We start from the raw sequence: 27797 nt of genomic DNA, 5'->3' as shown, positions 1-27797 counted from the left end.
AGTAGCCTGTACAATTTCAGATTTAACTTTACAGTATTTATCACATGTATCCTTATAGGCAGATTGGCCAGATTTGTTCGGGAGGGTTTAAACTAATTTGGCAGGAGGATGGGAACCAGAGTAATAGTGCTGAAGATGAGGGAGTTGGTTTAAAAGAATAGAGGCAGTGTATAGTGAGACTGCTAGCAAGGAGAGGCTGATGATAGGGCAAAATTGCAGTCAACAGGATGAGTTGCAATGTAAAATGCAGACAAAATTGAAAAGGTGAATACAGGACTGAAGATGTTATATCTGAATGTGTGCAGTATACTGAATAAGGTCATCACTGAATCATAGCTGAAAGAATATTATAACTGGGAGCTTAATGCCCAAGAATACATTTTGTATTGAAAGGACAAGCAGGTAGGCTGAGCGGGTGGTGTGGCTCTGTTGGTAAAAAATGAAATCAAATCATTAAAAAGGGGTAACCTAGGGTCGGAAGGTGTTGAATCGTTGTGGCTAGAGCTGAGGAACTGCAAGGGTAAAAAGATCCTGATGAGAGTTATATATAGACCCCCAAATGATAGTAAAGATTTGGTCTATAAGTTACAGTGGGAGGTACAAACTGCACGCCAAAAGGGCAATGTTACGATAATCATTGGGGATTTCAATATGCAGGTAGATTCGGAAAATCGGGTTGGTGCTGGATTCCAAGAGGGGTAATTTTTAGAATGCCTACAAGATGGCTTTTTTAGAGCAGCTCATGATTTTAGAGCAATCAGATTTCTGGATTTGGTGTGCAATGAACCAGACTTGATTAGAGAGCTTAAGGTAAAGGAACCCTTAGGGGTAAGTGATTATGACATGATAGAATTCACCCCGAAATTTTAGAAGAAGAAGCTAAAGTCAGAGGTTTCCGTATTACAGTGGAGTAAAGGGAATTACAGAGGCAAAAATGATCAAAAATGACTGGAACAGAACATTGGCAGAGTGACAGCAGAGCAACAATGGGTGGAATTTTTGGGATCAATTCGGAAGGTGTAGGATATATACGTCCCAAAGAGTAAGAAGTATTCTAAAGGCAGAATTACATAATAACACTCTCCACCTTTAATCCCATGATGAGGACCTCTGATTTCCTCCTCCTGAGTGAATAATCAGCTCCTTGGTCTTGCTGACATTGAGTGAGAGTTTGTTGGTGTGGCACCACTCAGCCAAATTTTCAATCTTCCTTCTATGTACTGATTCATCACCATCTTTGATTCAGCTGATAGTGGTGTCATCAGCAAATTTGAATATGTCATTAGAGCTGTGCTTAGCCTCACAGTCATAATTGTAAAGTGAGTTATGATCACTAGATGCAAAATGTTCCCCTCACAAGCTTCTGTCACCTGCCCTGTCTCATCCCCTAATTGGAGATCCAGTATTGCACTTTCTAGTTGGGACCTGATTGAGGAATCTTTCCTGAACATTTGGCAGACTTTATCCCATCCAGCCCTTTTACAGTATGTGACTCCCCGTCAATATGCGTAAAGTTAAAATCACCTACTATCCCAACCTTACGTTTCTTGTAACTGCTATCTCTCTACAAATTTTACAGTTACGGGGCAAAGGCACGAGAAGCAGCTATGATAGAATGGCAGAGAAAATTTGATAGGCTTTGATGTCCTATGGTCAAATACAATGATATAACTCTGTAATCACTGCCGAGGTATAGTCAAGAATAGATGGCCTATTTTCCCTTTGAAGGACAAAGAAACACCGCAGCTGACTAGGATAAATAACAGGAGCACTATGCCCCAGTCTTGTTTGCAGTAATGCCTTTCAGGAAAGTGAGTATAATTACTGGGCAGCATGGTAGCAGAGCCATTAGAGCCACACTTTCCGGTGCCAGCTGTAAGATCAGTCAATACCCGTCTCTGTCTGAAGGAGTTTGTACATTCTCCTTGTGACTGTGTGGGTTTACTCCGGGGGTTCCAGTTTCCTCCCACACTTATGGGTTTGGGTTAGTAAGTTGTGGGCATACTATGCTGTCAACAGAAGCATGGCTGCTCATCACATCTTCACTGATTTGATTTGACATGAACATGGCATTTCACTCTATGTTTTGATGTACATATGATAAATAGAGCTAGTCTTTAATTCCCAGTCCCATGTATACATAAAAACTATGGGCACAAGATCAGTTAAAAGGCGGTACTGAAAGTAACTGCTCTACTGGATCACCAAAGTATTTTCATCTCGGGGTACAACATCATAATACTTAAATTACTGGGGGAGTAATCACAAGATCTTTAAGGTTTTCATAGCTGGGGTTGGAATGAGGGGAGGGTTGTTAGTGGGGATAAGCTCCCACTACTTAATAAATGCTCCCAATGGCCTCTGACAACCAATTCCAGCTCCTGGCCTTCATGTGTGGCTCCATTTCTACTGACATGAGAAGGGGCAAAGGTGGGTTATTGGCACCTTAGACCATAAGACAGACATAGGAGCAGATTTAGGCCATTCAGCCCATTGAGTCCACTCTGCCATTTCATCATGAGTGATCCCAGATCCCACTCAACCCCACACTCTGGTCCTTTCACCGTATCCCTTGATGAATCGGGAATCTATCAACCTCCACCTTAAATATACCCACAGACTTGGCCTCCACCGCACTCTGTGGCAGAGTATTCCACAGATTCACTGCTCTTTGGCTAAATAAATTCCTCCTTACTTCTGTTCTAAAAGGTTGCCCCCCCCTCCGTCTATTTTGAGTCTGTGCCCTTTAGTTCTGGATACCCCAACCATAAGAAACATCCTCCCCACATCCACCCTATCTAGTCCTTTCAACATTTGGTAAGCTTCAAAGAGATCCCCATGAATTCTTCTAAATTCCAGTGAGTACAGGCCCAAAGTTGCCAGATGCTCCTCGCAAGTTAACCCCTTCATTCCTGGAATCATCCTCATGAACCTTGTTTGGACTCTCTCCAATGACAATACATCCTTTCTGAGATAAGGGGCCCAAAAGTGTTGACAATACACAAAGTGCGGCCTAGTGTTTTATAAAGCTTCAGCATTTTCTTCTGGTTTTTATATTCTATTCCCTTGAAATTAATGCCAACATTGCATTTGCCTTCTTTATCACAAACTCAACCTGTGAATTAATCTTCTGGGAGTCTTGCATGAGGATTCCTAAATCCCTCTGCACCTCTGATATTTGAACTTTCTCCCCATTTAGACAATAGTCTGCCCTATTATTCCTTTTACCAAAATGCATTATCATACATTTCCCAACACTGTATTCCATCTGCTGCTCTTTTGCCCATTCTTCCAACTTGTCTGACCTGCTGCAATCATATTGCTTTGTCAGCACTACCTACCCCTCCACCTAATTTCATATCATCCACAAACTTTGCCACAAAGCCATCAATTCCACTATCTAATTCTTTGACAAAACAATGTGAAAAGTAAGATCCAATTGCTTTAGGCAGATGGGGCTCACCAGCCGTGGTTGGCAGCTCTTCTAGGAAAAGGAAAACTCTCATCTCAATTGCCTTACCCAATCATGGGAAGGAGTTAGGAATGAACCCCTGAGGAAAAATCCAGAGCTAGACCGTCTAAGGCAGTCCAACATTGAGTTCAATGCTGATGCCATTCCTTTGGATTTATCAGTTACGTGGTGAAGGGGAGCTTGCTGCATGGACAACAGCTTGCTCTCCATATTGTACCACCCTGGCTTGTAAATGACAGCTGGGGCACAACACCCATGGTTGAACTCAACCAACAGTGGCCTCAGGTAGTCATACTAATGATGGCAACTGCATACAATACTCCTTTAGTCGACATCTTTCGGATATCTTTTGTGCTTCTTTTATGTCTTTTACATTTGTTTCTCCTCTTGAATGTGATTCTGGAATTGTTGGAGCCTGTGTTTCGTTTAGGTGCTGCAGTGCTCTACAGTATCCAAGGGGATTTGGGAGGCAGAGGCAGTGTGAGTGAACCTCGTAGCTAGAAGGCTGCGGAAGGCACGCAAGGCGAGCCAAAGTTTGACCCCGTTTCAATGATTGAAGCCTCCATTGTTCCTTGATTAAAGCAACGAGGGTGATTGAAACATCAAGGGGAGTGCAGAATTTTGGAAATCACTTGGGTGTTCTAGTGCTCTGAAAAGATTTGGGGAGGCAGAGGTAACCTCGCAGCAGGAAAGCTGCAGGATGGGGCGCAAGCCGATGTTTGGCTCCATTTTGCCGATTAAAGCTCCCATTATCCACCAATTAAAACGACGAGGGTGATTGAAGCATCGAAGCGAAGCAGGCTGCTTGCCCTTTGATCAGTTGCTCTGTACCGGAGAGGGAGAGCCTCCCGCTGCACCCAGAGTGTACCTAGGTTCTTTCTGCATTTTGGGTGTGGACTTGGAATATAGAATCATTTTTTTAGTCTTATAGTTTTCATATTCTATGTTTTCTCACCGATCTTCTCGGTTTTATTTTGTGCAGGGCGAGGGATTTTAGGGTCGATGTGCCTGATCCGTTTTGCTTGGTTTTTGTGCAGGGGAGGTATTTGGGAGTTGTCGTGTCTGTTCCACTTTTTATTGTATTTTTTTGCGGAAGGTGGGATTTTGGGTTTGATGATCATGGTACTTTTCTTTTCTTTCTTCGTTTCATGGCCACCCAGGGAACTGAAGAATTTCAGAGTTGTATACTTCAATAATAAATGAACCTTTGAACTAATGATCTAGAGTCACGTGGCTCATATCACCAGGCTCAGGAACAGTTATTACCCCTCAGCCTCAGGCTCTTGAACCAAAGGGGATAACTTCAAGCAACTTCACTTGCCCTGTTGCTGGACTGTTCCCACAACCTGCGGACTCACTTTCAAAGACTCTTCATCTCTTGTACTCGACATCTATTACACTTTGTACTTATTCATTTATTATTATTTCTTTCTTTATGTATTTGCAGTTTGTTGTGTTCCGCACACTGGTTAAACACTCAGTTGCTGTGGCCTTTCATTGATTCTATTATGATTAGTATTGTATTATGGGTATACTGAGTATGCCTGAAAGAAAAAGAATCTCATGGTTGTATATGACAATACGTATGTACTTTCTGAACTGTGAACTGTGGTGGTAACTGAAATGTTTAGTTGTAGATGTAGTTACCTGAGTGAATACTGTTAAACATGAGCCTACTTACCTTTGACTGAAATGAATCGATTGTTGTAATAGTTTGAGTGGCACTGAGTAACGTGCATTTTCCTGCGGTGTCCAAACCCTGTGAACAAAAATGCAAATATTATTCAGTGAACATAAACAGTGAGAAGTGTGATCATATATTAAAAACTAGAGCTTCTGCAGATGGTAGAAATTCAGAGCAACATGCACGAAATGCTGGAGGAACTCAGCAGGTCAGGTGCATCTATGGAGTGGAATGATCAGTCGATGTTTCAGGCAACCCGCACTGGAGGAAATTGGCAGGTCAGGTGCATCTATGGAGTGGAATGATCAGGACTGGAAAGGAAGGACAAGCCAGAATAATAAAGTGGAGGGAAAGAGGACAACACAGAAGGTGAGAGGTGATGCCAGGTGGGTGAAGGAGGGAAGGTTGAAGTGAGAAACTGGGAGGTGATAGGTGGAAGAGGTAAAGGACTGAAGAAGAAAGAATCTTATCAGAAAGGACAGTGGACCACGAGAAAAAGAAAGGAAGATGGGCACCAGCGGGAGGTGATGGACAGGTGAGAAGAGAAGGATTGAGAGGGTACCTAGAATGGGGAATGGAAGGTGAGGGAAAGGAGATGGTCAAAATATACTGGAAGTAGGAAGATCTGCTGTTTAGGTTGGAGGCTACCCAGACAGAATATGAGGTGTTGCTCCTCCACCCTGAGAGTGGCTTCATCATGACGGTAGAGGATGTGATGAACTGGCAGAGGTTGAGGGTAGATCTGATAGAGGTTTATAAGATTACGAGAGGCAAAGACAGAGAAGACAGACAGTATCTTTTTCCCAGGGTTGAAATGTCCAATACCAGAAGGCATGCATTTAAGGTAAGAGGGGGTAATTTCAAAGACGTGAGGGGCAAATTTTTTTACACAGTGATCGGTGGGTCTGGAATGCTATGCCTGGGTTGGTGGTAGAAGCAGATACATTAAGCACTTTTAAGAAATGTTTAGATAGGCACATGAATGTGAGGAAGGATATGGACATTATGAAGGCAGAAGGGATTAGTCTAGTTGTCCACTAAATGGATTACTCATTTAATTGCTGTGGTCCAACATTCTGAGCTGAAGGGCATGTTCCTGTGCTGTACTGTTTAAAATTCTATGTCAGAATGGGGATGGGATGGGAATTAAAACAGTTGGCCAATGGGAAATCCAGGAAATCATTCAACGTTAAGAATATTGTCAGATAGGGATACAGACAGCACGGTTGGGCATGGGATAGGACTATAGCAGATGACAAGAGGGAATTTGGTGAAGGGACAGGCAGTTTGACTACAGGATAGGAAGTTTGGAGGCGGGAGATTGGGTACAGGGAATTTGGGGTTGGAACTGAGGTTGGGGTTAGGACGGGGAGACTGCAGATGGGATGGGGTGGTTGTGGATGGGACAGGGAGTTTGGGGACAAGAAAGGCAGTTTGGGGATTGGGATAGAGAGTTTGCGGACAGAAAGGGTAGTTTGGGGATGTGACAAGCAGTTTGGGAATGAGATAGGAAGTTCGGAAAAGGGGTGGTGTGTGTTTGGAGACGGTACAGGGATCTTGGGGATGGGACTGGGAACTTGGAGTTGGGGACAGAACAGGGATTGAGGGGATAGGAAGGGGAGTATGGGAAAGGGATGGGGAGATTGGAGACGGATGGGGAGTCTGGGGAAGGGATGAGGAATTTGAGGATGGGACAAGGAATATGGAGATGGGATGAGGAATTTGGAGATGGACAAGCAGTTTGGGGACAGGAACAGGAATTTTGGGACAGGATGGGGAGTTTGAGGAAGGGGTGGGGATTTTGATGAGAGGACAAAGAGTTTTGGGGCAGAATGAGGAGTTTTGGGATGGGATGGGAGATTGGGGAATGGAGGGGGAGTTTGGAGACAGGATGGGGAGTTTGGGGACAGGAAAAGGTGTTTGACAACAGGACAAGGATTTTGGTACGGGACTGGGAATTTCAGGACAAGAATGGGAGTTTCAGGATGAGATGGGGAATTTAGGGGAAGGAGGGGGAGTTTGGAGATGGGATGGGGATATGACAGAGATCTTGGGGCTGGGAATGACAGCTTGGTGACCGTGAGTCTGGGGAAGAGATGGGGAGTTTGGGGACAGGAAAGAGTGTTCAGGGTCAGGAAAGGAAGTTTGGGGACAGGAAGGGGTGTTTGGGAACAGGACAATGAGTTTGAAGATGGGAGCGATGAGTTTGGGGACGGGACAGTGAGTTTGGAGATGAGATGGGGAGATTGGGAGGGGATGGGGAGTTTGGGGACAGGACGGGATGTTTTGGGAAGAGACAGGGAGTATGTGGATGAAATGGACAGTTTGGGTCCGGAATCGAGGGATTGGGGATTTGGTGGGGATTTTGGGGATGGGATGAGGAGCTTCATGGCAGACCAGGGTTTGGGGACAGATTGTCAGATTGGGGATGGGACGGGGAGAAGGCTTGGGTCAGGAGACTGGGGACTGGATGGGGATTTTAAGGATAGGACGCGGAGATTTGGTACGGGTGGGAGTTTGGGGCCGGGACCGGGAGCCGGAGACGGCACGGGGAGTGTATGAATGGGGAAGGAAGGTTGTGGATGGGTTTGAGCCGACGCCGTGCCTGGGTTCACCTTGCACATTTTGATATTGCGGAGGCTATATCAACACAGAGTAACGCCCACAATTGCGCACTAAGTATGTCACCTCAACCGGTGAGGAAACGTCTCCACGTTGCCACGCTCGACGAAAAGCGCAACATCGAACTCCACAACCCGAACTCCCAATATCCACCCTCATCCTAAATGTTTCAACCCAAGCTGCCACTATTCAGCACCCTGCAGAATACTGAAACATCAAACTCGTGCTACCGATATTGCCCCCCATCCTGAACACCGCAGCCTGCCCCGCTCTCCGGTGACAGTTTCACTCAAAGTCCGAGCCGCGACTCGCGAGGCTTAGTGAAGCCCCGCCCCCGGCTACCACTGACCAATGGATATGCTGCTGTCCCTGGCCGTTACCCTACAGGGCCCCGCCCCTGACTGCCACTGACCAATGGATAGGCTACTGTCCCTGTCCGTAACCCTAACGAGCCCCGCCCCGGGGTAATTGGCATCGGTGTCGGACGGTGAAGACCTACCGTCTCCGGTGGGAGGCTGCTGAGCCGATTTACTGGGATTAATCAGCATGTCATGAGGATAGCTTGAGCGAGATCGGGCTTTTCTGTTTGGAGAGAAGGAATTCAAGAAGGGCATGGAGTTACCTTAACTAAAGAGAAAGTTCTCGGGAAACTCAAAAGGTCTGAAGATAGATAAGTCACCTGGACCAGACGGTGTACACCAGAAGGTTCTGAAGAGGTTGTGAATGAATTATTAATGAAGAGACTGGAAAATTGCAAATGTCACTAGCTCATTATCTTCAAGAATCCGGAGGAGCAGAAGAAAGCAAACTATAGCCCAGATCGTCTGATTTCAGTGGTTGGGAAGAGGGAGTCGATTATTAAGGATGTGGTTTCAAGGTACTTGGAGACACATGATAAAATAGGTCATAGTCAGCATGGTTTCCTCAAAGGAAACTTTTGGCGGCGAATCTGTTGGAATTCTCTGAAGAAATATCAAGCAGCATAGACAGGTGTATGTTCTGTACTTGGATTTTCAGAAGGCCTTTGCCAATGTGCCACACATGAGGCTGCTTAAAAAGCTACAACCTCATGGTTTTAGAGGAAAGTGCACCAGCCCACACACCATCAAGGACATAGGTAGGTAGAAAGGAGCTGGAAAAGGGCCAGTGACACCATGACAGATCCCACCCACCCTGTTCATAGACTGTTTGTCCCACTCCCATCAGGGAGGAGGCTATGTAGCATTCACACCAGGATCACTAGACTCATAATCAATTATTTTTCCCAAGCAGTAAGGCAGATCAACACCTCCAGCAACTAACTACAGCTACTTTATTAATTCCCAGCAGTCACATTATGTGCCACTTTCTAGACTAGCACCACTTTATTGTATGTAAGCTATCTTATGTAACTACAGTATATTAATTGTGTTATTTATCTTTTGTGCAGCAGATCTGTAAATAACAATTATTTCATTCTCTGTACACTGGTGTACAGGAAATGGCATTTAAATCTCTTGAATCTTACCAACAATAGGCCTATTGTCCCCTATCTTCTCTCTTTAACACAGTTTTACTGTCCCTGTGCCCATCTCAGGTCATAACTAACCATTCCATAGGAGATCTTCGAGTTATATTTGTTCTGATGTTGACATTCCCACTATTTGGACATCTTCCTTTTTCCTTAACTTTGGCTTTCAAGCTACTAAAATTGAAAGGAGTCAAAACTTCTGTCTTATCATTTCACACATCTCTTCACTCAACTCCTGTCCTCCATCCAGTGAGGATAGATTTTCCCTTGCCTTCACTAGTCTTCACATAACAGATGGCAGCACCCAAGAGGGAGGTGCTCGAGTGAGTATGCTCCACTGGAGTGACGAAGAGGTGATATGGAGAGGCATCCAAGCTGGAGTCGGTGCTGCTCCTGAGCATTTGACGAGCAGAAGATGAGCTGTATTGTGTTTGACTGCAGAGTGCTGCAACATTCATGGACTCAAGATATTGGACAATATTTTTTCATGTGAGTGCATTTACTGATATCTTATATATGTTTGCTTATACATACTGTGTGCTGTATATGACTGTTAGGACTGTGCTTTAAGACCACAGGAGCAGAATTAGGTCATTCAGTCCATCGAGTCTGCTCTGCCATTTCACTCAACCCCAACACCTCTTTGCTGAGCTTGGTCACTCTCATCGCGGCCATGTGCTTGGTCTTCAGGAAGCTGCAGGCAACGAACTTGACTCTGAGAGCAGAAGGAAGCGGTAAAATGCCCAGGTCCCTCTACATCTTCAGAGTGTATAGGCCGGCAACTTTTGCACCTTGGCCCCAGAATAAATATGCTTCGTTTGGCTGCATTTATGTCAATTTGTGAAATGGTAGTTCTGAACCTCCCATGATTCAGGACATTCACAAAGACAGGTGTGAAAAGAGGGCCTGAAGAATCATTGTGGACCAGAGTTGCCCCAACCACAATCTATTCCAGCTGCTACCACCCGGGAAATGGTACCACAGCATAAAAGCCAGGACCAACAGGCTCCGTCCGGGACAGCGTCTTCCGCCAGGCCATCAGACGAATTAACTCAAGCTGATTTGGGTTTATTTCTATGTTACATAGACTGTTCTATTTTTATAAATTACTATGATTGCACATTTAGATGGAGATGTAACGTAAAGATTTTTACTCCTCATGTTTGTTAAGGATGAAAGAAATAAAGCCAATTCAATTCAATGCATAGTGGAAAGCATTTGACATGGCACATCAAGTTTCTGCCGATAACCCTATTTTCTGTGTTTCTAGCATTCTGTTCTTATTTCAAATTTCAAGTATTTTCGTTTTTTATCTGTATATTTTAAATCCCTGACAAATGGGATCTGCAGATCGGTTAGGCCACCCCCTCCCGCATTCCAACGCACGGTCTGAAATGGAGAGAGAGAAAGTTGGAGACGTCAGTGTGGAGGGAGAAGCGGGATGAACGTTTCATGTCTGACACCTTTCTTCCTTGGCGCTCTTGAGAAGCCGCCATCGACCGATCGACCGACCGACCGACCGGGAGGGAGAGACAGTGCGGGAACGGCGGCAGCCGGTACTCTCGGCACGATCTCGCGAGAGCTGAGCTCATGCCGGGTGAAGGTGACACAGGGCATGCGCTGTACGGTAGTGCGGCGCTCCGGGCTGAGGCTCTTGAGGGATGGCGGTGGGGGACGGTTGGCTGCATTTTCTGCCGCTGACTCTGTGAGCGACGCCAGCGCCGTGTGTCATCAGCGGGGCCTACCGCCACGCAACCTCGGCTGTAGAGTGGCAGCGAGAGGCGGTGCGGTTGCTGAGGGGGCGGCGGCCCGTTACCATGGAAACCTCCGTCCGCAGGGAGGGCAAGAAGTCACTACGGGTGAAGGTGATCACCCTGGGCAGTACTGAGGTGGGCAAGGTAAGGAATATAAAGCGGAGATACAGGAGTGCTGCAGATACTGGAAATCTAGAGTAATACACATAATGTGCTGAGGGAGCTCAGCATCTATGATGAAGGGTCTCGGCCCCAAACGTCGACTGTTTCTTCCCATCCATAGATGCTGCCTGACCTGCTGAGTTTCTCCAATATTTTGTAATATTTAAAGTGAAGGTTGATAGGTTCTTGATTAGTCAGGGTGTCAGAGGTTACCGGGGCAAGGCAGCAGAGTGGAATTGATAGGGAAAATAAATCAGTATGATAGAATGAAGTCGATGGGTCAAATTGCCTTATTCTGCACCTCAGTCTTAAGCGGGCAGACAGCACTGACCAGCTGCCCTTAGGGAGGGGTTGGGGTTGGTTGGGATTCAGGATAGGGTTGGTGTTGGATTGAGTAGATGTGGAGGGGTTTGCAGGCTGAGGTATCTTAGTTGGAAGATTGGCAGAGAGGTTCAAGATAGTTTAATGTCATTTCCAGTGCACAAGTGTAAAGGAGAACAAAAATAATCCTTACTCTGGATCCAATGCAAAACAAAAAAAACACAATAAGATAAACAACACAATAATTAAAAACACGATAAATATAAATACTTAAGATTGCTTATCATCGTCGTTGTATATATCCCTCGAGGTCGAGGATGATAGTCTTCGTTCTGTTGATCTATCACAGAGTGAAGACGCCTGTGCTTGTATTTGTTTAACGTGTACTTGATGTTGCACTCCCAAGAAGCACATGATACTTCACAAATCAACCAACTGATTCTAATGGCATGGAAGCCACGACGACTGGAGCTGATGGATTTGTTGCAGCCTACATGTGCCTTCACAGCCAATGAGTTCAAAGTAACTTTGTCCGCCTGTTCCACCATTGAGGTCTTGGTTGGATTGTTCTTTGTCAGGGACCTCACCCTCGACCTTACCGCCATGGGTGACCCTACCAGGAACATAGCTCCAGACGGTGTCGCTTTTGGGATCTCAGGACCACACAAGCTTCTCCACCACGACAAGGTGACAATCCACGGAGAAGAAGATTGCTTATATACATGGATTGATAGTATGTCGAAAAAGTGACTGAGGCACAGAAAATAGATGACTGACAGGAAATGATAAAGTAGTAATGGTTGGGAGTGTGGGGTGGTGGGTTAGTATGTAGAGGTGTTGATCAGTCTTACTGCTTGGGGAAAGCAACTGATTTTGAGGCTGGTGGTCCTGGCAGGGATGCTACAGTACGTAGCTTCCTCCCTGATTGGAATGGGAGAAACAGTTCATGAGCAGACTGAGTGGATCCTTCGTGACATCAATTGCCCTTTTGATGATTTCGGGCCAGGGATAGTAAAGGGAAAATCATGGATGGGGTGATGGTGTGATTTGATTTCTTTATAAAACTCTGGTTAGACCACACCTGAGGTATTGCATGCAGTTCCAGTCGCCCCATTATAGGAAGGGTGTTGAAGGAGAGGGTGCAGAGGAGGTTTACCAGGATACTGCCTGGTTTAGAGGGCATGTGCTATTACAAGAGGCTGGATAAACTTGGGTTGTCTTCTCTGTAGTGTCATGGGGTGAGCTGAGATCTGCTGGAGGTTTAAAAGATTATGAGAGGCACGGAGAGAGTGGACAGGGTATCAGTTAACCAATGTTGACGTGTCTTATACCAGAAGACATGCTTTGAAGGTGAGAGGTGGTAGGTTCAAAGCAGGATTTTGTGACTGAGTTTTTTTCACTGTGAGTTGTGGATACCTGGAATGAGCTGCCTGGTATGATGGTAGAGGTATGCATGCTCTAAATATGTTAAATACATCCAGGCATGGCCTGGGTGGTGGGGATCCTTGATAATGGTAGGTGCTTTTCTGAGGTGGAGCTCATGGTAGATGTACTCAATGATGGAGAAGGCTTGCCTGTGATGGACTGGGCCATATCTACTACTTTTCATTGGTTATTAATGTATTAACAACCAACACACCAAGGGAAGTGCTGGGGTAGTCTGTATTTTTGTCTGTATTACAACTATTGGTTTCTGAGTACATCATCCATATGTGATGTTACTCAATGTCACTTGCTCTTTTAGTGCAGCTGGTTCAGTTTGTGGTTGCCTGTTATGTCCTTAACAAGTCAACACCGTGTCTAGGCTTGCTCTCTCTCCACAGTATTAGCAAAGCAATGAGTTAAACGTGGAATTGTGCCTCTTGGTACAATGTCCAAGCCAATCAAGTTGCCTATCTGAGCTCGTAGGTCTTGGTGTCATAACCATATCACCATAAGATATAGAAGCGGAATTAGGCCATTTGGACCATAGAGTCTACTCTGACATTTCTTGATCCAATTTTCCTCTCAGCCTCCCATCTCCTGCCTTCTCCCCATATCCCGGATCAATCAAGAATCTATAAAAGTCTGCCTTAAATATACAATGAAGACTTGACCTCCACAGCTGCCTGTGGCAAAGACTTCCACAGATTCACCAATCTCTAACTAAAGGGATTCCTCCTCATCTCTTTTCTAAATGGATGTCCCTTATTCTGAGGCTGTGCCCTCTGGTCTTAGATTCTCCCACCACAGGAAACATCCTCTGTATGTCCACTCTATCAAGGCCTTTCATCATTCGATAAATTTCAATCAGGTTCCCCCTCTTTCTGATGAATTCCAGTGAATACAGGCCCTGAGCCATCAAACACTCTTCATATGATATGACATTCAATCCTGGAGTCATATTCATGAACCTCCCGAGAACCCTCTCCAGTTCCAACTGTTACGAACCCCGTAACTGGGTTACTGATGCACCATCAATAACTCACTCTGAGACATAAGAAGCGAGGTATCGGCTTTTATTGACTGGAAGAATGAACAACACTACATCCTGGAGAATGAGGCCGGGCATCAGGCCTCAATCGCCTTTATACAGGGGTCTGTGGGAGGAGCCACAGAAGCAGTCAGCAGGGGACTGTGAGAGGAGCCACAGGAGCAGTCCAGACAGATATATGTAGTTCACCACAGTTACTTACCAGCAAAGATAGAGACGTCCGTTGGAGCCTGATGATATGATTTTTAACAGTATTTATTAGTAAAAATACACAAAAATATCAATGCAAATATACAGATAATATACGTCAGATAATATACTAAACCTAAAAGTGCGGGTATAATAATAATCAATAAGAAATAAGCTCTATCGTTGTCTAGGGGATAATGAATTGTCCGATGGAAATATAAAGTTGTTTCAGTTCACACAGGCTGCCGTCGTTTGTTTGTCGCTGTGTTGCAATTGTTGGAGAGAGAGAGAGAGAGATAGAAGAATGGGAACAGTTACCGCTATTGTTTTTGCCAACCTTCCTTTATGATTTCGATCCGTTGGTGTCTCGTTGTTGTGGCCGTTCAAGTATGACCTCTCCTTTAGCTAAACCATTCTTCTGTGATGAGCCCGCCACCCAGGCAAGGGAGGACACACACGAGCTCTCACCGGCTTTCGCTATAAAACGCTGTCACTGGATTTCTAGCGTTTCTCCTGGTGTGTCTGAGGGGTGTTTCCCCAGACCCTCCTTTTATCGTCACTCACGGGGTCTCAGATGTCAGTCAGGTTGGGATGATGCAATCCCTCAACCAGACTACTCTGGTTGTCCCCTGAGGGGTTTCAATGAATAGTACAGTACTCAATACACAATTCCTTCTCCAAGAGACAATAGCAGTAATCAGTGGTTCCATTCCGCTTTTGTTAGGAGACATTCCAAACCTTGTGTATTCTGCGGTGTCTATAACAACTGCCTTTGTTGTTATCCTGTGTCTCTCCCATTACTGACATGCTGTGTATCTCTCTCATTTCCGGGGTCTCAGACCCGAAATAATAGTGATCTTGTGATTCTCAAAAGGGGGGGGGGGGGCGACTTTGCTCCCTTCATTCGGAACACAACATTTCCTTTCTAAGATGAGGGGTCCAAAACTGCTTACGATACTCCAATTGAGGCCTCACCAGTGCGTCTTAACATTACATCCTTGTTTGTATAGTCTTCTGTAGAATCTCTTTAGTTAGAGATTGGTGAATCTATGGAAGTCTTTGCCACAGGCACCTGTGGAGATCAAGTCTTCTTGAAATTACTGCTAACATTACATTAGTCTTCCTTACCATATACTCAACTGGCAACTTATCCTTTAGGGAATCATGCATAAGGACTCCTAAGTCCCTTTACGTCTCATTTTTTGTATTTTCTCTCCATTTAGAAAATAGTCACTCCTTTCATTTTTCTACCAAAGTACATGACCATACACTTCCCAGCATGTATTCTATCTTCCATTTCTTTGCCCATTCTCCTAATCTGTCTAAGTCTTTCTTGCTGCCTCCTACCTGTCAACCATGCCGGTATCTATTCTGTCATGTCATAGGATTTTATCTTGTTAAGCAAGATACCTTGTGTGACACCTTATCAAATGCCTTCTGAAAATCCAAGTAAATGACATTTACTGCCTCTCCTTTATCCACCCTGCTTGTTACTTCCTTGAAGAACTCTAACAGATTTGTCAGACAAGATTTCCCTTCACAGAAACCATGCTGACTTTGACTTATTTTTTCATTGGTCTCCAAGTACCCTGAAACCTCATCCTTAAGCTGTCAAGCTGAAGGTTATTAATTTTGCTAAAGGAACGAATAAAAAGTTTAGTGAAAATGAGAAACCAGTGAGAGAGTGGAGAAATGCAGAGGACATGCTGAGGGAAATGCCAAAGACGAAATGTGCAAACCGTAGGAAAACATGCCAGTGGCCAGAACTGGAAGAAAAAGTTTTAGAGTGGGTGAATCATCAGCGATCGTCTGGATACATTATTACCAGAGAAATGATTCGAGTTCAAGCATTGAAATGGGCTGAAAAACACCGTGAGGTCAGCGAAAATTTCAAAGCTACGTGAAGTTGGTGCACCCGATTTATGAATAGACGTGATCTTCTGTTGAGACAAAAAAACAAAGATTGCTCAGAAAATTCCCGCAGGGTGTTGTTGTTTACGTTCAAGAACGCTGCTGGATGGACGAAGCGGGTTGCTTGAAGTGGGTTAAAGAGGTGTGGCGTCGACGTCACAAAGTTGTCGGTAAGGAAAAGTTGCTACTTGTCTGGGACATGTTCAAAGCACACTTGTCAGGTGAGACAAAAGCAGCACTGAAAGCTGAAAATACGGACATTGCAGTCATCCCTGGTGGTTTGATGTCCGTGGTCCAGCCACTAGATGTGAGTTTAAACAAATCATTCAGAGAATTCATAACAGTGGAATGAATTTGACTCAGAAATGGCCAAAAAAATACAACCTGACTTCCGTGTATTCGTTTTTCCAAAGTTGGCACCCTCTGTATAAGCCGAACCCCTAATTTTAGGACCAAAATTTAGGGCCAAGTCTCGGCTTATACACCGGAATTTACGGTACTTCTATGCGACATACCTATCCTGTGCCTTGTGAACTATACCCAGAAATTTCAGCCATCTCTGTGCTGCCATCGTCCCTTCCAGTATCCCCCTCTGATCCACCTGGGCAAGCTCCTGTCTCATACCTCTTTAATTTCCTTTACAGGTTTCCTCCGCAATCTGAAAGTAGAGCGTTCCTATGAAACCTTTTGTGAACCGAAATGGCATAAAGCAAAGAAGCAATTATTATTAATTTAAATGGGAAAAATTTTTGAGCGTTCCCAGACCCAAAAAATAACCTACCAAATAGCACATAAAACCTAAAATAACACTAATATATAGTAAAAGCAGGAATGATATGATAAATACACAGCCTATATAAAGTAGAAATAATGCATGTACAGTGTAGTTTCACTTACCAGAATCGGGAAGATTTAGCTAAAAACTGATTTGTAGAAAAAAAAAATCGGCACATACACGCATGTGCACGCACCTGCCCGCACTAGGCTTCATGGTCATGGTAGTCTTTCTTGGGGTAAACACAAGTTTAAAGTGGACGCTTTTCTTCGTAAAAGCAAAAATCCTCTTCGGATTTCATTCAGTTGGTGAAAACAGGTACTAATGTAGTTCTTTCGTAAAAGCGAAGTGGCGTAAAGTGGGGAACACCTGTATTCCATTACGATACGACAGATGTGACTTATGCTCCTCCCTTTCAAATAGCAATATGAATTCAATCATATTATGATCACTGCCTCCTAAGGGTTCCTTTATGTTAAGCTCCCTAATGAAATCTGGATTATTACACAACCCCCAATCTAAGATAGCCTTTCCCTGAGTAGGCTCAAGCAAAAGCTGCTCTAAAAAGCCATCTTATACATATTCAACAAATTCCTTCTCTTGTGATCTGACACCAGCCTGATTTTCCCAATCCGTTTCATACTGAAGTCCCCCATTACAATTGTGACATTACCCTTATTACATGCCTTTTCCAGCTCCCTTTGCAATCTTGACCCCACATCTTGGCTACTATTTGGAGGCCTATATATGATTCCCAAAATGTTTTGTTTTACCCTTGCAGTTTCTTAACTCCACTCACAAAGATTCAACATTCTCTGACCGTATGTCACCTCTTTCTAAAGATGTAATTCCATCTCTTACCAACAGAGCTGCACCATCACCAACACCTTTCTGCCTGTCCTTTTGATACAAAGTATATCCTTTGTTGTTAAGCTCCCAACTCATACAGACTAATCTCTATTTCTGCCACGTGTTCGTCCATCGTATTACGAATGCAAAGTGCATTTAAATACAGAACCTTCAGTACTGCGTTCTTCACCCTTTTGAATTTTGCCTCTGTGGTCCAATTTAGCTCTTTGCTCTGTTTGTATTTGTACCTAATCATTGGCTTGTCCTTCCTGACATTCATGTTACACCCATCTCCCTGCCATATTAGTTTAAACCACTTCCTACAACTCTAGTAAACCTGTCTGCAAAAATATTGATTCCCCCTTGGATTTTAGTGCAACCCATCCCTTTTGTACACATCACACCTGCACCAGAAGAGGTCCCAATTATTCATAAATCTGAATCCCTGCCCCCTGCTCTAGTTCTTCAGCTATGTATTTATTTGTCAACTCATTCTATTCCTATCCTCACTGTCACGTGGCACAGGCAACATTCCCAAGATTACTACCCTTGAGGTCCTGCTTCTCAGCTTCCTTCCTTACACCCTGTAGTCTGTTTTCAGGACCTCCTCCCTTTTTCTACCTATGTTATTGGTACTAATATATACCACGACTTCTGGCTGCTCACCCTCCCTTTTCAGGATATTGCGGACGCATTCAGAAATGTCACAGATCCTGACACCTGGGAGGCAAACTACCATCCGTGTTTCTTTTTAGCATCCACACCTGTCTGTCCCCCAACTATTCAGTGCCCTATTGCTGCTGCCACCCTCTTCAGTTCCCTACCCTTCTGAGCCACAAGGCCAGACTCAGTGCCATAGGCACGACCAGTGTTGCTTCCCCCAGGTAGGTCGTTTTCTCCCACTCCCCCAACAGTATTCAAAATGGAGTACCGTAGATTCCGGATTTTAAGCCGCTACTTTTTTCCCACATTTTGAACAGCTTTGAACTCTGCGGCCTTTAATACGGAGCGGCTAATGTATTATTTTTTTTCATGCCGCCAAAAACATTTTGCCTCGTAACAGTAGACCAATAAAATTGATGAGTAGTTCACAGAGGTCCAATGAAATTGTACGATAAATCAAGCGCACTTTCACAATTAAATTATTGTAAATCAGTCATTTGTACTCACCCTCATCAACATGGAAAACACTCGAAGAAAAGCATTGTGCTGCCTTTATGGCAGTTATTTAGTTTATAATATTTTCGCTTAGTAATTCATTTGTTAGTTAAAGTTAGAACTGTTTTAACTATATTTGTTTTCTGTACTACATCGCGGGATGCTATGACGTCACACCCGGTTTCACGGTGTCTTGTGGGAAAAATGCCGGTTTGCGATAAACGGGACGGCGGGGGGGAGCGGCGGATCGAAAACGCTGCTTTTAAGTTAAAGGCGATCAATAACTTTTCCTGGTAGGCTGCAGTATATATATTTTTTACCAGTTGTTAGGAGATATTGGAATGTTGTTCAGTAAAGAAGTATACGCAACGTATATTTAAAAGTAGCCGCGTTACAGGCACGGTTCGAAAAAAAGCATTTGCAATATGTTTGTTTATGTTACCATATGGATTTAATTAAAAGTTAAAAAATCCTCACGTGTAATATCTTTCTGTGTAAATATCTCATATTACAACGTGGGACACCTGCGGCCGAAAATCTGGTGCGGCCTAAAATCCGGTGCGGCCTGTACAAGTAAAAAATTGATTTTATTTCTAAAATTAGAGCCAGCGGCTTTTAATCAGGTGCGCTCTGTAGTCCGGAATCTACGGTACTTATTGTTGAGTGGGATGGACACAGGGGTGCTTTCCACTATCTGACATTCTTCCTTCCCTTTCTTGACATTTATCTGTCTCCTGTAGCCTTGGGGTGTCTACCTCTCTGTAGTTCCTGTCTGTCACTGCTTCATTTCCCCTAACAAGCTGAAGGTTTCTTAACAGTCTCAAAGGAGCTGTGTCTCGATGTACCTAGTGCAGAGTGGCCATCAAGGGGCTGGTAGTCTCCCCGAAAGCCCACATTTGACACCTTGAACAGAACTCTGGCCCTGTAGACATACCCTCTATTCTGTCAAGAGTTAAATAAGAAAAAAGTAAAATAAGGAATGAACTTAAGGAGCCAACACGAGGAAATCTGCAGATGCTGGAAATTCAAACAACGCACACAAAAAGCCATTTGTGTGTGTTGTTTTAAGGAATGAACTTACCTTCTTACCTTGCCTCCGCCTGTTCTTGTCGAAGCCTGCTGAGCCAAAGCCTTACTACTCTGATTCAGACCTTTCCTACGATGACTGCTTTGCTGGACGGTACCCCTCTTTTATGGAGACCAGATTTTTAAAGCTCTTTGCTGGACTTGTGTGAGAATGCTTCTACTGCCTCTGCGCTGTACTTCAATCAATGTTTAATTATCATTCAAACCATACACGGATACAGTTGAATGGGACAGGTTCATCTGGGGCCAAGGTGCGTAGCATACATTCAACACCTTCAGTCCTGTTTCACCCTTTTTGATTTTGTCTGCTTTTACGATGCAAGTCATCCTGTTGTCTGCAATTTTCAATAGCCTTTCCTCACTACACATTGCCTCTGTTTGTAAGCCAGCTACTTCAACTTCAGTACTATTATCTGCCTTTCCAATGATACTTGTTGCATTGAAATATATGCAGCTCAGGATATTAGTCACACCATGCTCAGCCTAATTTTGAGGTCTTACTTACATCTGCCTCTACAACCACTCCACTAACTGTTCTGGCACTCTGGTTCTCATCTCTTGCAACTCCAGTTTAAACCCCACTGTGCAGCATTAACAAACCTTCCCGCTAGGATACTAGTCCCCCTCCAGTTCAGGTTCAAACCATCCCTCTGTACAGGTCCCACTTTCCCTGGAAGAGAGCCCAATGATCCAAAAATCATATGCCCTCTCTTCTACACCAACTCCTTAGCCACATATTAAACTGTATAATCTTACTAGTTCGGACCTCACTTGCACGTGACACAGGTAGCAATCCTGAGCTCACAACCCTGGAGTTCCTGCCCTTTAACTTAGCACGTAACTCACTGAACAGCCTATGCAGAACTTCATCACTTGTCCTACCCTTCTCCGTGGATTGTCATCTTGTCGTGGTGGAGAAGCTTGTGTGGTCCTGAGATCCTGAGAGCGATGCCGTCTGGAGCTATACTCCCGGTAGGGTCACCCATGGCGGTAAGGTCGAGGGTGAGGTCCCTGACAAAGAACAATTCAACCAAGACCTCAACGGTGGAACAGGCGGTCAAAGTTACTTCAAACTCAATGGCTGTGAAGGCGGATGAAGGCTGCAACAAATCCATTAGCTCCAATTGTCGTGGTTTCCATGCCATTGGAATCAGTTGGTTGATTTGTGAAGTATTGTGTGCTTCTTGGAGTGCAACATCAAGTACATGTTAAACAAATATATGCACAGGCGTCTTCGCTCTGTGGAAACGGAACAAAGACTATCATTCTTGATCTCGAGGGATAGCCACGACGACGATGACTTGTCCTACCCATGCCGTTGGTACCTTCATGGATGATGACTTTGGGTGTTCACCCTCTCACTTAAGAATGCTGAGGACTTAATCAGAGATATCCTGGACCCTGGCACAGCGAGGCAGCGTACCATTTAAGAATCTCATTTTTACCCACAGAACCTCCTGTCTGTTCCACTTCCATGTCCTCACCATCAATATTAACAGGGAGCAGTGCAGGCTTAGTCCATCAGCATATCCTTTGTCTTACTGTTGTTGAGCTGCAGATGACTCAGCTTGTACTATTTGACAAAGTCTTCTACCAGGGATCTGTATTCATCCTCCCATCCTCCCTTTTTTACACCAAACTATTGCTCAGTCATTAGAGAATTTCTGCAGATGACATGTTTCATAGAACGGAAATGAGGAGGAATTTCTTTCAGAGAGTGGTGAATCTGTGGAATTCTTCGCCATAGGCAGCTATAAAGGCCAGGTCTTTATGTAATTTAAGACTTCTTGATTAGACAGGGCATGAAGAGATGTGGGGAGAAAGCAGGAGATTGGGGCTAAGAGAAAAATTGGATTTTATGGGCCAAATTTTGCTCCTATATCTTATGGTCTCATCTCCTGCCTCTTCCCCCCCCCCCCCCCCCCGGTATTCCTTCATGCCCTAACCAACCATGAATCTAACCACCTCTGCCTTAAATATACTTAGCTTCCACAGTTGCAGGTGGCAATGAATTCCTCACGTACATCACTGCCTGTTGTTGAGGGGGATGGCCACAGGGGGTACTCTGCACTAGCTCCTTAACTCCTTTCCCCTTCCTGAATGCCACCCAGAGTCCTGTGTCCTGCATCTTAGGTGTAACTACCTCTTTCTCTGTCCATCTGTCACCCCCAGCCTCCCAAATGATCTGGATTTCATCCAGTTCCAGCTCCAACTCCTCAATGCTGATTGTTAGAAGCTGCAGCTGGATGCACTTCTCAAAGTTGTCTGCCTTCCCACTTCCCACAAGAGGAGCATTAAAATATCCTGCCTGGCATCTCTATTGTCTTAGCTGAGTAGATATAAAGAAGGGAAGGGAAAAAAATAACATAGACCTTTTACTTTGCTGTTTCTACCTGAAGCCTCTCCTTGCTCCTCAAAGTACTAAAGCGTCAAGATCACCTCTCTAACTCTGTTCACTAAGACGACGGCCATTACAACAAAAGATCATTACAGCACAGAAAGAGGCTCTTCCTCCTGTCTAGTCCATGCTGAACTATTATTCTGCCTAGTATCATCGACCTGCACCTGGACTATATAGCCCTCTATTCCCCTTCCATCCATGTACAGTTGCAAGAAAAAGTTTGTGAACCCTTTGCAATTGCCTGGTTTTTGCATTAATTACTGATAAGATGTGGTCTGATCTTCACCAAAGTCACAATAGACAAACACATCTGCTTAAACTAATAACACACAAATGATTGTATTTCTTCTTGTCAATACTGAGTGCCCCATTTAAACAATCACAATCTGGTTTCAAAAAAGTATGTGAACCTCTGGGGTAGTGCCTTCTACAGAAGCTGTTTGTAGTCAGGTACACCATGCTTTGATCAAAACAACTTTCAGAGGCCCTTAGAAGAAGGATTGTAGAGATGCATGAAGCTGGAAAAGGCTTCATTTCTAAAGACTCGAGTGTTCATCAGTCCACAGTAAGAGAAATTGTCTATAAATGGAGGAAATTCAGTACTGCTACTCACCCTAGGGCATCCCGCAAAGATCACACAAAGAGCAAAAACGCAAAGCTGAAGGAGGTGAAAAAGAACACAAGGGTGACAGCAAAAGGCCTGCTAAAGCCTCTGTTTGTGTATCCACTATAAGAAAAACACTGAACAAGAATGGTATTCATGGAAGGACACCACAGAGGAAACCACTGCTCTCCAAAAAAAAAATGTCTGCACTTCTCAAGTTTGCAAAAGACCACCTGGATGTTCTACAATGCTTCTGGGACAATGTTCTCTAGACAGGTGAGACAAAAATTGAATTTTGGGCAGTAATGCACATTGCCATGTTTGGGGGAGGAAGGACACTGCACACCAACATGAAAATCTCATCTCAACTGTGAAGCACAGTGGAAAGAGCATCATAGTTTAGGGCTGCTTTGTTGCCTCAGGGGCTGGACAGCTTGCAATCATTAAGGGAAGAATAAATTCAAAATTGTATCAAGACATTTTACAGAAGGATGTCAGGGTACTGCTACAATTATACCAGTGCCTAAGAAGAATAATTTGAGCTGCCTTAATGACTATCACCCAGTAGCACTCACATCTACAGTGATGAAATGCTTTGAGAGGTCAGGCTTGACTAGAATGAATTCCTGCCTCGGCAAGGAACTGGACCCACTGCAATTTGCCTATTGCCGCAGTAGGTCAACAGCAGACACAATCTCAATGGCTCTCCGCACAGCCTTAGACCTATGTCAGGGTTAGACCATAAGATATAGGAGCAGAAGTAGGCCATTCAGCCTATCGAGTCTGCTCTGCCATTCAATCATTGGCTGATCCAATTCTTCTAGTCACCCCACTCCCCTGCCTTCACCCCATACCCTTGATTTCCCTGGCTAATCAAGAAACTATTGATGACTTGCCCTCCACAGCCACTCGTGGCAACAAATTCCACAGATTTACCACCCTCTGCCGAAAGTAATTTCTCCATATCTCAGTTCTAAAAGGATGTCCTTCAATCCTGAAGTCATGCCCTCTTGTCCTATAATCCCTTACCATGGGAAATAACCGAGCCATATCTAATATGTTCAGGTCTTTTAATATTTGGAATGTTTCTATGAGATTCCCCCCTCATTCTCCTGAACTCCAGGGAATATAGCCCAAGGGCTGCCAGATGTTCCTCATACGGTAACCGTTTCATTCCTGGAATAATTCTCGTGAATCTTCTCTGAACCCTCTCCAGTATACCCTTTCTAAAATAAGGAGCCCAAAACTGCACACAATACTCTTAAGTGTGGTCTCATAAGTGCCTTATAGTGCCTCAACTTCACATCCCTGCTCTTATATTCTATACTTCTAGAAATGAATGCCAACATTGCATTCGCCTTCTTCACCACTGACTCAACCTGGAGGTTAACCTTTAGGGTATCTTGCACAAGGACTCCCAAGTCCCTTTGCATCTCTGCATTTTGAATTAACTCCCCATCTAAATAATAGTCTACCCATTTATTTCTTCCACCAACGTGCATGACCATGCACTTTCCAACATTGTATTTCATTTGCTACTTCTTTACCCATTCCCCTAAACTATCTAAATTTCTTTGCAGGATCTCTGTTTCCTCAACTCTACCTGCTCCTCCAGCCATCTTTGTATCATCGGCAAATTTAGCCACAAATCCATTAATACTGTAGTCCAAATCATTGACGTACATCGTAAAAAGCTGCGGTCCCAACACCGACCCCTGTGGAACTCCACTGGTAACCGGCAGCCAGCTAGAATAGGATCCCTTTATTCCCACTCTCTGTTTTCTGCCGACAAGCCAATGCTCCACCCACGCTCGTAACTTCCCTGTAATTCCATGGGCTCTTATCTTGCTAAGCAGTTTCATGTGCGGCACCTTCTGACAATTCAAGTACACCACATCTACTGCATCTCCTTTGTCTTCCTTGCTTGTAAATTCCTCAAAGAATTGCAGTAGGTTTGTCAGGCAGGATTTTCCTTTCAGGAAACCATGCTGACTTTGGCCTATCTTGTCATGTGCTGCCAGGTACTCCATAATCTCATCCCTAACAATCGATTCCAACAATTTCCCAACCACTGATGTCAGGCTAACAAGTCTATAGTTTCCTTTCTGCTGCCTCCCACCCTTCGTAAATAGCGGAGTAGCATTTGCAATTTTCCAGTCACCCGTTAAGAGAACTGTTCATTGACTATAACTCAGCATTTCGCACCAGCATTCCCACAATCCTGATTGATAAGTTACAGAACCTGGGCCTCTGTACCTCCCTCTGCAGTTAGATCCTCAACTTCCTAACTGGAAGATCACAGTCTGTACAGATTGGTGATAATAGCTCCTCCTCGCTGATGATCAACACAGGTGCACTTCAGGGGTGTGTGCTTAGCCCACTACTGTACTCTCTATACCCATGACTGTGTGGATAAGCATAGCTCAAATACCATCTATAAATGTGCTGATGATACAACCACTGTTGGTAGAATCTCAGATGGAGACGAGTACGTACAGGGGAGCAATATACCAACTAATGGAGTGTTGTCGCAGCAACAGCCTTGCACTCAATGTCAAGATGAAAGAGCTATTTTACTTTTTATCTCTTACACCGAAACTTCTTTACCTTCGGTTCTTTCTTTAATTTCCCAGTTTAGTTTTTTTTCAGGATATAAGCTGAACTTACATAGAAGTGAGCTATTTCCTTTAAATGACCTAAAGTCATCAAATGCCAGATTTCCGTTCCAAGTTGTTACAAGTCAATTTACATATCTAGGTGTAACAATTACTAAAAACTTCAAGAACTTATTTAAAGAAAACTTAAACCCCTTATTGAATTATGTGAAAAAGACGCTTTCTAAATGGTCTCTTTTTTTAAATCGCTAATTGGCCGAATTAATTTGATTAAAATGAAGATTCTTCCTAAATTTTTATATCTTTTTCAGGCTTTACCTATTTTTATTCCTAAGACCTACTTTGATTTCTTAGATTCAATTTTAACATCTTATATTTGGAATAATAAACAAGCTTGTTTAAGTAAAGTTTACCTACAAAGAAGTAAAGAGATGGGTGGATTAGCCCTACCCAATTTTAGGTTTTACTATTGGGCTGCCAATATAAGGAATATTACTTTTTGGTCCTATTATATTTATTGTAAAGATTGCCCATCATGGGTCGCCTTAGAAGTTAATTCTGTAAAACAATTCCTCTATTGTCTCTCTCCTTGGATCATACTTTTCTTTTTCAGCAAATAAAACAACAGATAATATAATTGTTAAGCAAAGTTTAAGGATCTGGTCTCAATTTAGAAAATTTTTTGGTTTAGCAAATTTTTCATTATCATCTCCCATTTTCCTTAATTATTTTTTTATCCCTTCCATGACTGACAAAGTCTTTAAAGATTGGGATGAACTAGGTATTAAGTGTTTTTGGGACCTGTTTATCTCAGGATCTCTTGCTTCATTTGACCAATTGTCAACTAAATTTGCACTACCAAAAACACATTTTTACAGATACCTTCAAATTAGAGATTTCTTACGTTTCCAATTAACTGCTTTTCCTATAGGTCCTGATAAAAATTTACTGGATGATCTTTTAAATTTAAAACCTTTTGTTAATGGTTCTATTACTGGTATCTATAACTTGTTGATTGATTCTAGACAAGACTTTTTAGATAAAATAAAAAAGCTTGGGAGGATAACCTAAATTGTCAGATTTCTGATGAAAGATGGAATAAAATTCTTAAACGGGTTAATAAATCATCTTTCTGTGCTCGTCATTCTCTTCTACAATTTAAAGTGGTTCATAGAGCTTACATTTCTAAACAGAAGCTGTCTAGTTTTTATACAAATGTTTCTTCACTTTGTAATAAATGCAACTCTGCTGATGCCTCTTTAATTCATATGTTTTGGTTTTGCCCTAAAATTGAACAGTTTTGGTGGGAAGTATTCCATACCTTCTCACAACTTTTTAGGGTCCAATTTGACCCAAATCCCCTTACTGCCTTGTTTGGTATTATTGCAGATGAAGATATAACTTTAAATACTCCTAACCTACAGGTTTTAGTTTTTACCTCTCTTTTAGCAAGGAGAACAATCTTGCTTAAATGGAAGGAGTCTACCCCTCCTATACATCTTCTATGGCTACGTGATATTATGTCTTATTTGAATTTAGAGAAGATCCGCTGCTCAGTCTTAAATTCAAAACAATCTTTTTATGATATCTGGGGACCTTTCCTAAATTACTTTTCCAATTTATAAAGCTTAAAAGTGCACAGACTTTTATGTATATTTCTATCTTCTCTTCTTAAGTGAATGTTTTTTTTCTAATTATCCATTATCATCCATCAGCTTTTTTCTTTGGTAGTTGGTAGGGGGTTGACTTTTTTATATAAAAAGTTTCTTTTATGATGTATGACCTATCTTTAAATTTTTGATTACAGAGTGATATACCTTTATGTGATATGCTATAACATTTTGATCAATTTTATTACAATATATGAATGTACACAATTTATGTTGAGATGTATCTATGTGTTGCACTCTGTAAATCTTGTTTTTTTTCTTCTGAATAAAAATACTGTAAAAAGAAAGTAAGATGAAAGAGCTGTTTGTGGACTTCAGGAAAGGTAAGATGAAGGAATACATACCAATCCTCGTGGAGAGAGTGAACAGTTTCAAGTTCCTGGGTGTCAAGGTCTCTGAGGGCCTAACCTGGTCCTAACATATCGATGCAGCTATAAAGAAAGCCAGACAGTGACTATACTTCATTAGGAGTTTGAAGAGATGTCAACAAAAACACTCAAAAACTTCTATAGATGTACTGTGCAGAGCATTCTGACAGGCT

The 27797-nt window shown here is 43.3% G+C and overlaps 2 protein-coding genes across 7 annotated transcripts in view; one reads left to right on the top strand and one right to left on the bottom strand.

Annotated features, from left to right (window-relative positions):
• Window positions 1-8060, bottom strand: part of LOC140730175 (protein EFR3 homolog B-like) — a 179665-nt gene extending 171605 nt beyond the window's left edge. Inside the window, exons 1-2 of one of the 5 annotated variants that reach the window (XM_073050313.1) lie at window positions 7772-8060; window positions 5154-5231 (exon numbers count right to left, since the gene is read on the bottom strand). In XM_073050313.1, coding sequence (XP_072906414.1) covers window positions 5154-5211 — 58 coding nt within the window. In that variant the 5' untranslated portion in view covers window positions 5212-5231; window positions 7772-8060. The remainder of the gene's footprint in view (window positions 1-5153; window positions 5232-7771) is intronic. The other 4 variants (XM_073050312.1, XM_073050316.1, XM_073050311.1 and 1 more) reach the window with 4 other exon arrangements.
• Window positions 8061-10894: 2834 nt separating this feature from the next.
• Window positions 10895-27797, top strand: part of dnajc27 (DnaJ (Hsp40) homolog, subfamily C, member 27) — a 61358-nt gene continuing 44455 nt past the window's right edge. The window contains exon 1 of one of the 2 annotated variants that reach the window (XM_073050320.1): window positions 10895-11186. In XM_073050320.1, the coding sequence (XP_072906421.1) occupies window positions 11106-11186 (81 nt within the window). In that variant the 5' untranslated portion in view covers window positions 10895-11105. Of the gene's footprint in view, window positions 11187-23217; window positions 23248-27797 lie in introns of those variants that run through there. The other variant, XM_073050319.1, reaches the window with a different exon arrangement.

This window comes from Hemitrygon akajei, chromosome 7, assembly GCF_048418815.1.
Source record: "Hemitrygon akajei chromosome 7, sHemAka1.3, whole genome shotgun sequence".
Lineage (NCBI taxonomy): Eukaryota > Metazoa > Chordata > Chondrichthyes > Myliobatiformes > Dasyatidae > Hemitrygon > Hemitrygon akajei.
This window is presented reverse-complemented; position numbering and strand designations above follow the sequence as displayed.